Source organism: Aulonocara sp. 'chitande type north' Nkhata Bay, linkage group LG17 (genome assembly GCF_057382095.1).
Source record: "Aulonocara sp. 'chitande type north' Nkhata Bay isolate Kocher_YH1m ecotype deep benthic linkage group LG17, A_spYH_male_GT1.1, whole genome shotgun sequence".
NCBI lineage: Eukaryota > Metazoa > Chordata > Actinopteri > Cichliformes > Cichlidae > Aulonocara > Aulonocara sp. 'chitande type north' Nkhata Bay.
The window spans coordinates 28,006,174-28,016,878 of NC_141360.1; the positions used below are offsets into that span (position 1 = coordinate 28,006,174).

General features: G+C 40.1%; 1 protein-coding gene across 2 annotated transcripts; it reads left to right on the forward strand.

Moving 5' to 3' along the window:
• The first annotated feature begins 3,121 nt into the window (after positions 1–3,121).
• Positions 3,122–10,466, forward strand: rad51ap1 (RAD51 associated protein 1). 2 transcript variants are annotated; one of them, XM_086269970.1, is made up of 9 exons: positions 3,122–3,382; positions 3,477–3,523; positions 5,516–5,645; positions 8,783–8,889; positions 8,972–9,055; positions 9,141–9,275; positions 9,362–9,547; positions 9,628–9,783; positions 9,882–10,466. In XM_086269970.1, exons 1-9 carry the CDS (start codon positions 3,366–3,368, stop codon positions 10,007–10,009), a joined length of 990 nt encoding a protein of 329 aa, XP_086126096.1. In that variant the 5' UTR covers positions 3,122–3,365; the 3' UTR covers positions 10,010–10,466. The 2 variants fall into 2 exon arrangements, with proteins under 2 accessions (XP_086126096.1, XP_086126095.1); XM_086269969.1 differs by having other exon boundaries at positions 9,625–9,783; positions 9,882–10,433.
• The last annotated feature ends 239 nt before the right edge of the window (positions 10,467–10,705 follow it).

Below are 10,705 nucleotides of genomic sequence, written 5' to 3' on the forward strand. Positions count from 1 at the left end.
GTGAATGGAAGCGTTATGTTGTGACCGCAGTGTTTGCATGACTGGATCTGATATTTTAGTCGTGGCTGTAGGCAGTGCTGGAGGAGTTTAGGAATGCGTGACCACAGGGCCTTTTGGCCCCGTGGATGCATGTTCTCCTCCCTTGTCTGGGTCCAAAGGAGTGGACCATCACATCCCTGGTTGTTCCTCAAGGTCCACTGTGTGACAAACCGCAGCCGACAGCCACCCACTCACAAACTAGAAAATGACAACCCTCGGGACAGCTGCCCTTCTCTTGAATGTGCAGTAAAAATGGAGGGATTTTACTTTCATTGCACTTTAGAGGGAGCCGTGATTGCTTCCGCCCTAAGTGTGGGCGACTGAGTAGCAGAGGACATGTCAGGTTCATGTCAATCAGCCAGTCAGAGTCTGTACCTCTGTGAACCAAGACCAGAAGGCATTATGCTGCCATCTGCTGGTAACTTGTCTGACACGACTGATACTGTCACTGCTTGCAAATGAAGAAGCAGAAATGACTCCTCAAAGTTAACTTTCATACAAGATGATGGCTAAGATGCAATCCAGAAACCACAAGTTTCCAGAGAGGTGTATTTGATCTGAAATATATTTAGCACAGATGACAGTTTAAAAACACTTTTTTAGACCATTTAAAAGATATTAGTCACATATATTTTTAAGTAAGTGATGTTTATTTCTTCATTCTAGTCCCCCACACACACCTACATCTGCACTTGTGCAAACTTAGGCTTGGCAGCCTGGTACTGTAGGTGTGGAATGAATAACTACTTTAGACTAATTTGGCATATTAAGGGAAGCAAGACACAAGGTGGCAGGTAGCATATGTTACACCAAAGTCTCAAAAGCTAAAGTTTCAGATCCTAAAGTTTTTGCTTAATTAAGCGCTGATCTTCTGCATTAATCCCGGACTAGACTGAACCAGTTTCTTGTCTAAATGATTTATTTAAAAAAAAGACGTTTGTCAGCTCTCTGTAGCAGAATTCTTCAAATTGTTGCAAGTGCACTGAAAAAGAAAAACGTTAACCTAAGACTTCCTTTTCAGGGTAAAAATATGGCTTTTGTTTGCCTGTCTGTCTACTGGATTATAAAATTCACACAAACTGATGGAAAAGTCCAGGTCACTATATTTACTGTAAACCTGGGTCATTTAGTCTTGGGCTTAGAGGGGCGATCGTGGCTCAAGAGTTGGGTGTTTGTCTTGTAATTGGAAGGTTGCCGGTTCGAGCCCCGGCTCAGACAGTCTCGGTCATTGTGTCCTTGGGCAAGACACTTCGCCTACTGGTGATGGCCAGAGGGGCCGATGGCACGATATGGCAGCCTCGCCTCTGTCAGTCTGCCCCAGGGCAGCTGTGGCTACAACTGTAGCTTGCCTTCACCAGTGAATGAATAGTGGTATTGTAAAGCGCTTTGAGGGGTCCCAAAAAGCGCTATATAAATGCAATCCATTATTAACTGCAATCTTTGATTAGTTCTCGCATATCGAATTTTGGCTTAACTACACAATAGAACCACAACTGCAGTCTCTGAGTTCCTTTCTATTAATCATTCCTAAAGACATAACTAGATTCCTTATTTACTCTGTGTAGAATTTGTTATATTACTTACTTGCTGTAGTTTGAGTTACACCCCAGTATCAGCTGTCATGTACATGCAAGAGCAAAGATCCACCTTGTAAAAAGAAGGAAATACAAAAAATCCTTCTTTTATCATTTATATTTCTTTCATACATTCTTATATAGTTCTATACTGTGTATTGTGTATTTTGTTGTACAGTTATTTTATTCTCAACTTTAATTTATATATTTTATCTTATTCTTTCCCAGTTAAATTTACCCTTCATTCTAATTTGTGTTGCACAGTTATTTCATTTTTAACTTTAATTTTTATATTTTATTCCTTCCTAGTTAAATATACCCTTTTTAATTTTTCATATTTATTTCCTATCTTATTCATAGCCTTTTCCTTTTTTTTCTTTAGATCACGAGCAGTTGTCTAAGCATTTCACTGCATATCGTACTGTGTATGACTGTGTACGTGACAAATAAAATTTGAATTTGAATTTGACATGATTCTTCCGATTCATTTAACTGGAGACAAACTGGTTGCATTTCAACCTGTATCTGAAAGTCTCGTACTTACAAAACAAGAAAAAAATCCAGCAAAGATGAGATACGCATCTGGCCCCTCATTTGATCCACCTACTGTTCACCGAAGCCTCATCAGAAATGGTCTCAGTGAAAGGGCAGCTGTATAAGGCTATTTTAAGGAAAGATGGAGAAAAGGCTGAGGTATGCCAAATTACAAATAAACTGCACTAAAAATCAGTGACAACAGGCCTGATTGAGTGATGAATGCAAATGTGAAATTTTTGTCTCAAATTTTTGGAACTGTTGTCAGGAGGTTAAGACTGAGGTTCAACAGTGAGTCTACAGCCATCTGTAAAACAGTGGAGGCTGTAATGGTTTAGGGCTGCATTTCAACCTGTTGGGGATCTTGTCAAAATTGATGGACTTATAATTGCAGAAAAATACTGTCAGATTTTGCAATATCATCTGGAAAGCATCTGATTGGCAACAGCTTAATGTTTCAGTATGGCAATAATCCCAATCTTACCTAGATAGAAAGGTCATGGATTCCCAGAGCCCGGGCTAAAACATTACTGAAACAGAGTGGGACCAACGAAAGATAGCCAACATCCAAAGAAGAGGTTTGAATGGCCTTCAAACTCTGTTTTGCCTTATATACGGCATTTGCACGTGTGTTTGCACATGTTTTAATAAACTGATGTATCTATTCACATTTCACATCAAACTATAGGGAAAAATGAGGTGGCACAAGATTTTTGCACAGTACCAAGCCATTTATAAGCGTTAGACGGGCGAACTTAGCAAAGCTGCGCCAAGCTATTTGAGTGAAGCAGATTCGACACCTTAAAAAAAACGAGTTAAAAAGAAAAACAGAAAATTGTCTATTGCTTTCTGATTATTTCTGATTTTAAAGATTAAAACAGGTTGCCGCAAACTGACTCTTCTTCTGTATTCTTTTGTTTTGTTTAGAAATAAACGAATCTGCTTCCGGTTTCCGGTAGATTGGTAAACAATTGACGTCACTTCTGGTCCGTTCAGGCGGGCTGTTTGAGAGCTCGGGGGACCGACGTACCTCACGTTAAGCTTGTGTAACTAAAGTTTTATAGTTTACGGATAGTCCAGTTTACAGATAGTTCACGAAACGTGACACTTTAACTTTGTTATTGTGTGGAGATCGAAAGCCTTCACGCAGCTGGAGGGAGTAGTAGTGTTGATTAGCCGTATCAATGCGGTTATTGTTAGCTGACTAAAAAGCGAGCTATGGACCGACCATCTAGGTAAGCTACTGCTTTTGTCGATGCCTGGGTAACCTAGATCTGGTGATGCTAAAAACTGTTTGTTTGTTGTTGTTTTTTAATTGTTGACACACAGGAAGACAAAGACTGTGAATTACTGTGAGACCAAGGACTTCGATGATGGTGAGTAAAATTGAAAATCTGTTATCCTGGCCCATTTGATCCACAGTGTGATAAAGAAATAGCAAAGCATAGCATATCATGTCATCATTTTATAATCTTACATAAAGCATTTACACAAGGACGTGTAGGTTCGTTCAAAAACGAAATTACACCGCTTTGAAATTAGTCTTTAGTATCAAAATGTGTGTAATATACTAAAGATATGACTGCTATTCTATATCAACAGAAAAATCGAGGCAAATTTACACAAGACAATTTAAAGTGCTTTACAGAGGATAGAAACAGAGAAACTGAATGTGAGGGTAGACTAGTTTAAATACCTGGGGTCAGTTTTCTAAAGCAAAGAGAGGTGAAGAAGAGAGTGCAGGTAGGGTGGAGTGGGTGGAGACGAGTGGCTGAAGGGTAGCAGCAAGAGTGAAAGGGAAGGTTTGCGAGATGCAAGTATGGTTTTGACAGGAGTTGGAGTTGATGATGCTCAGATTTTTGTTGGAGTTACAAGGATGGATACAATTAGAAATGAGTACATTGGAGGGACAGCTCAGGTTGAGGGTATGGAGACAAGATTGAGATGGTTTAGAAATGTGAAGGGAGGGGGAGGGGGTGGGGGCCACAGAGACGATTCGTGGATGTAGTGAAGGCAGACATGCAAGAGGGTTGGTGTGACAGAGGAGGATGCTGGGAATAGTGTGAGATGGGTCGGATCTGCTGTGGAGACCCTTAAAGGGAGCGACTGAAAGTAGAACTGCATACAAATTTAGATAAATAAATTAAAACTTTATGCAAGTTTTAATGACTTGCTTTATGATATATATTATTGATAAGCACAGAAATATTAACATCTTTATGACGGATCTGTTGGACGTTTTACTGTGATCTTTACATTTTGTTTACTATACATTGTATAAACTATAACAGCTATGCAGATGACACACAAATATATATCACAATGTCACCAGGAGACCGAGGCCCTGTACAGGCTCTTGGAAATGCATTGAGGAAATTAATGACTGGTTGTGCCACAATTTTCTCCAGCTAAACAAAAACAAAACTGAAGTAATAGTCTTTGGCGCCAAAGAAAAACGATTACAGGTCACCAGAGAACTTCAATCTATACACCTAAAAACCACCAACCAGAGAGAAATTTGGGTGTAGTGATGGATGCAGACCTAATCTTAAAAAAACACATTAAGACATAACAAAGTCAGCTTACTATCACCTCAAGAATATATCAAGGATAAAAGATCTGATGTCTCAACAGGACCTGGAAAAACTAGTCCATGCATTCATCTTTAGTAGGCTTGATTACTGTAACAGCATCTTTACAGGTCTACCTAAAAAATCAGTCAGACAACTACAGCTCATTCAGAACTCTGACCAAAAAAGTGGACCACATCAGTCCAGCTCTGAGGTCTTTACACTGGCTGCCTGTCCGTCAGAGGATAGACTTTAAAGTTCTGATGCTGGTCTATAAAGCTCTGAATGGTTTATCACCAAAATACATCAGTGACCTCCTGACCCAGTATGAACCTAAATCCAGGTTGAAGACTCACCTGTTCTCAGCTGCATTTGAATAAAGCACCAAATCCGCACTATTTTACTTTTAAGCTTAAATTTCAAAACTTACATTTTAACTACTGATTTTATCTACTGTTCCCTTCTTCTTCTTCTTTTCCATTTTAAATCATCCTTTTTATTTGTTTTTTTAATGTCTCTGTAAAGCACTTTGAATCACCTTGCTGTTGAATTGTGCTATATAAATAAACTTGCCTTGCCTTGCCTAGATGTCTCGTGTTAACTTGATAAATCGCAGTCACTGCAGTGGTGTGATCAGGAAAAAGACATTGCAACAAAAAACGTGTTATTAGATACTGTTGCTTTGCAGAAGACTCTTAAATTCCAGGAAACCTGTAGTACAGTAGGGTGCACATGTGTAATCCAAAGGACTCCCTTTCCAGTCTTAAAAATGGTATCTTTGTCCTCATTTTGTGATAGATGAGGATTTTGCCTGTGTGAAGGCCCCACCCAGCAAAAAGGTCAGGGAGGATGTGAAACAAGAACAGAAGAAATCATTAAGCAAGTCCTCCAGTCAAGAGGCCACCTCACAATTAAGCCAGAAGAACAGGTAGGTGGCGAGTTAATCTGACACTGGCTGTGACAATCAGGTAAGAGGGCTCATGAAACCTGCTGTGAATAAATGTTACCAGTTTTACTGCTGTTTAGTTTGTTTCCAGCAGAGGGCGCGCCACTTGTGTATATCCTGCAATATTGGGAAGTTTTGCTTCAGTCCGTTAGGCAGCTACAGGTTACCTATCTACCTGCAGGGGGCGGTGGTGCCACCACTCTGTGGGTTACTCTTGCTTGTGCTGCCCTTGGTTAATCCGCTATCTGCTAAGAATGAAGTTCTAAAGCACAAAAGAGCTGAAGTGAAGCTGAGCATTAAAAATAATCAAGTGTCCACTGCAGCCACTGTCTTTGCTTTTCATCTTGTACCTTTGCTTTTCTTTTTTTGCGTTCCTTTGTCGCTCCTTTCCCTGTTTTGGCCCACTTCTCAGCTCGTCAGCATTTGGTTGATACACACCTTGAGAAGCATGAAGTGGGCATGTATAGGAGTGCGTTTGCATTGGTTACTGTCAGTAGGCAAATATCTTTACAAACAGACACAAGCACAGTACCGTAAATGTATGATAATGGCTGCACAGGGAGAGTCTGTATTAATGTATTCGCGTATAAGAACTTTTTTTTTTCATACCGGAGAGAGTTTAAAGATAGAGTTACAGGCAGCAATGTTGAGAACAGCATTTAAAGAGGATAGGTTTATGTAACGTTTTCATCGTAATCTGAGAGTGCTTCTGTGCTGCAAACAGCCTGTTTCAAACTAACCTGCACACCGACCAAATTCATAGTTTAACATAATTCATTTTGTGCGTCATTGTCTAATGCAGCCATTCCCAAGCTTACAATGGCCGCGGTCCATTTTGAAGCCCAAAAATGTTAAGCGGCCCACCCAAGCCTATGGTCATCACATGGCCCTGTGCAGTGTTTCCTTTTAGCTGATCCTCTGAAATTACAGCTGGTAACACTAGTATAGTTTTTGTTCACTAACAATGAACTATAAGATGCATTCAAGATCCAAAATGGGCCCAACATTTAAGAATAACGTAGTATTTAGGTCAGATTCTTGGCTTACCTGCACTACCTTCAAGGCCCACCAGGGGGCTGCAGGACACACTTTGAGAAACACTGGTCTTATGGTTTGAAATTCAATTCAATTCAGTTTTATTTATATAGCGCCAAATCACAACAACAGTCACCTCAAGGCGATTTATATTGTAAGGTAAAATACTAACAAGCTAATGTCCACATTTGCTTATTTTAATCTCAGTCATTGTGGCCCTAGCAATGACAATATTGCACCACATGATGATTAAAAGGATTAAACTCACAGATTTTTGGTCTTTTGTTGTAGGTGTAGATATGATATGTAAAGAAATACCAGTCCAAAAGTAAAGCTACTCGGGTCTAGCGCCAATGCATTAATAGATTTTCAAAATGGGTTCATATTTTGTTGAGATGAGTAGCTAAGCGCTGGAGATAAGCAGTGGAAATTATAACTTTGTTCAAAATTATGTGTTCATGTTGAGTTCATCACTGTTAGTTTAGATTGAGTAGGGGTGGGCGGTATAAATGGTATACGGTAGAAACGATATAAATTTGGCCAACAGTAGAGATTTTGACTATACCGCTATACCGCGATAGCGCATGTTGATGGTGTCATCAAGCTGCGCCTTTTTTGGTCGAAAGCATTGCAGCGGCTGCAAACAATATCATCTGCAAATTATGCCGAGCGACAGTAATAGCAAAGAGACGAAGCACTTTTGGAATATGGGGAAAGCCAAAAACTGCGCTTCCTCCACTTCCGTACCATTGATTCATTAATGCTGAATTCTCTCGCAGCTGCTCTGTTCCCATGTTGTTGCAGTATATGAATGACTAACTTCGTATTGTGGATCGATTATCTCAGTTGTTCTCCTGACTGAAGATTGCCGTGGGCACCTCACCCGTGCCAAAGCGCTCACAGGCGGAGGATAGTCCTCCCCCCGCTGCTATCAGGGCAGGAGATGTTCACACCTATGCGTCCAAACTGCAAATGAATCGCGCATGAGCGAAGCCGCTGCTCCCGCACTGACTGTAACGCAGTCAGTTCTTCTTTTACTGTTATGCAGTTTTGTGGATCACAAGGTTTAAAACTACTAATAAACACACACCCACACACACAAAGTAACTCCACCAGAGCGCCAATTTCGGGTCACTTTTGCTGGTCCAAGCCCGGATAAAGGAGCAGGGTTGGAATTGTGACATTAAAAAACAATAATTCCTAAAAGAAATTTAATTTGTAGTTAATAAATTCTAAATGCATTTAGGACATTTTTTACTCACTTTCTCTTCCACAATGTTATTTCTCTCTCCAACAGCGTAGGTTGCAATTACATTAGCATGACCTATTATGCAAATTAGGCGATGACGTCATTTAGCGACTTCTAGCGACTTTTCGGTCAGCCAATAGTGATTTTCCTTACTGAGGAGTTGGCAAAACTGCGTGAGGCTCCTGACTACGGCAGCCGTAATGCTCCAGCAATCCATCAAGCCATGTGCCTTCATACCTTACCAAAGTCGTACTAAAACATTTTTTGACAGATTTCTATGTGCCGTGTACTACATAAAATCGGTTCGAGGTCAGAATTCATACATAAGGCACACTGTCGATCTTTGAGAAAATTAAAGGATTTTAAGTGTGCCTTATAGTGTGTAAAATACGTTACACAGAAGAAAAGAATATATCGCGATATATATCGTTACCGCACATGCTTCAAATTATACCGTGATATGGATTTTAGGCCATATCGCCCAGCCCTAATTGAGAGGTGCACTGGGTGTGCAGTCAGCTTGAAAGTAAGCAGTCACTTTTAAAGAATATACTGCAGACTGCGTATAAATGTTTGGGTTGAAGCCTCGCTGTGATGCTTTAACTCATTAAGGTGGTTGAATAGTAAAGCCATTCAAAGTCACTGATAAAATGATGACTGGCTTATCAGTGGGGATAATTGCTAAATTAAAACAAAATGTTGATTATGCTGAGTTAAATAAAAAAATGTCACCAAAAAGTAGTCTTTTCTTTTACATTTTTATCAGTTGTATTCATTAGAAATGCTCAGAGGTGAAAATCTCTAACATGGCTTGAATCTTGATTCATTTGTGCAGAAAGCCACTGGACGAAAAGCTGTATGAGAGGGATCTCGAAGCAGCCATCACGCTCTCCATGCTCAATAATGCAGGTGAAGTGAAGGACCAGTCTCATGTCAGTAGAGGTATGATTTGTTCTTTAAAATGATCAATACATTTCATGTGATCAAAAGGATGTTGGCTTAATTTCTTGATAAATTTATCCAGGAGATGTCAAATTTCCAGTAGATGAAAACACAGATCCAGCTTCTCTGCTCCTGTCCAACTGCAGTGTGGATGGTGCAGTTATGGGTAAAGTCTAGCAGCTTTATTTATTTATGTAGTTGAAGATTTGATTTCCTTCCCTCTGTTTAATATCATTATGGGTTTTCTTCAGGTTTGGACAAAATCACATCAGAGAAAGGGTCGCCTGCCCCTGCCAGGCAGAGAAAGGCTGCCTACAAAGCTACTGAGGAGCTGAAAAACAAGGATGGTGATGATGATGATGACTATCAACCCAAACTGACACCAGGTTACTTTGCCATAACTTTTTAAGTAGTTGTATCCATTTTTCGTCTTTCTTTTTGTGTCTTTAAAGTAACAATAATGCTTTTGCAGATTCAGAAAGCGATGAAGATTTCAGTGAACCATCTGAGAGCGAAGATGACGAGTTCAAAGTAAAGAAAGCAAGCAAGACTAAAAAGAAAGAAAAAGCAACAAAGAGTGAAAAAAACAAACAGATTCTTGCTTCTAAAAAAGAAAAGCAACCATCAAAACCATCAAAGCCTAAATCGCAAGCAGCAGGTAAGCCCATGAGGATCATCAGCTTTTGTCTGCGAATCATAATTCCACATTTGAATGAGTGCTGTTCCTTCTCACAGCAGCTTCTACCCCAGTGACAACACCTCCAACGGCCAAACCTGCCTCTAAAAGACCTGCGTCATCCTCCACAGGCTGCACATCGAAGCATGCAGCCTCTCTGAGCCCAGCAGCCTCCCTGAGCCCAGCAGCGGGAAGAATGCCCAAGTGGAACCCACCAGGTGCTGAATGACTAAACAGCAGCACAGCTGGAACATGTTCCTGTAAAATTAACTCAATTGAACATATTTATCAATTTATTTCTGTTTTTTCCTCCCAGCTCAAATTGGAAAAAGTCCCTCCACGTCCCAGAGTCCAGCAGTGAAGTCTCCCGGTCAGGGTCTGCGGCTCGGGCTCTCCCGCCTCGTTCGAGTCAAACCTTTGCACCCTAGTGTTGCAAGCCACTGACTGAACTGACCACAGAGGTCAGGTCATGTTGTGGTTTTTAAAGTTTTCAGTTATTTTTACGCAGAGACTTCTAAATATTAATTTCTCTTAGTGTGATACAAAATGCACAATACTGAGAGGGTCTTCACCTTGAAGCTGATGGAGCTTAAGGGTGTCCTCTTACCCCTGGATGCTGTTTGAGGTTAAATTCTGAAAGTGTGAGTTCATGTCTGAAGTGTCACTTTTCTTTTCTTTTCTTTTTTTTTTCGTTTTTTGGTCCTGAATTGTTACCTGACATGTTACCTCCACTCAAAGCACATTTTTTGTAAATCTTGTACATACATTTAAATAAACATATAAAAACAGGTTACATGCGTGTGCTATCTTTCCACACTTGTTAACTTTTTTTCTAAAACTGCACACATTTAGCCAAAAATGGCTGACAGAGCGCCTCATAACCTTTTACATAATCCTCTAGAAATGCCTGTGCATCAGTCGTGCATCATTACAAGTTAGTACCACTGTATTATTTATGGCTACAGCAAGCTGGAATATCTTTTGAAAATCAATGTCATATATTTACGATAAACACTGCCTGCATTGTGATAAAAATGTTGTTTGTAATTCCTTAATTCCATTTGTAGTTATTTTGTTTCACTAGATGCATAAAAAGAAAGTACTTTATTGCTTTACAGGCTGCTGGATCAGCAAACTTCC

Coding starts and splice junctions, on each gene's coding strand:
- rad51ap1 (XM_086269969.1), top strand. Junction 3,524..5,515: donor GACCAAGGACTTCGATGATG/GTGAGTAAAATT, acceptor ATTTTGTGATAG/ATGAGGATTTTGCCTGTGTG. Junction 8,890..8,971: donor CCAGTCTCATGTCAGTAGAG/GTATGATTTGTT, acceptor AAATTTATCCAG/GAGATGTCAAATTTCCAGTA.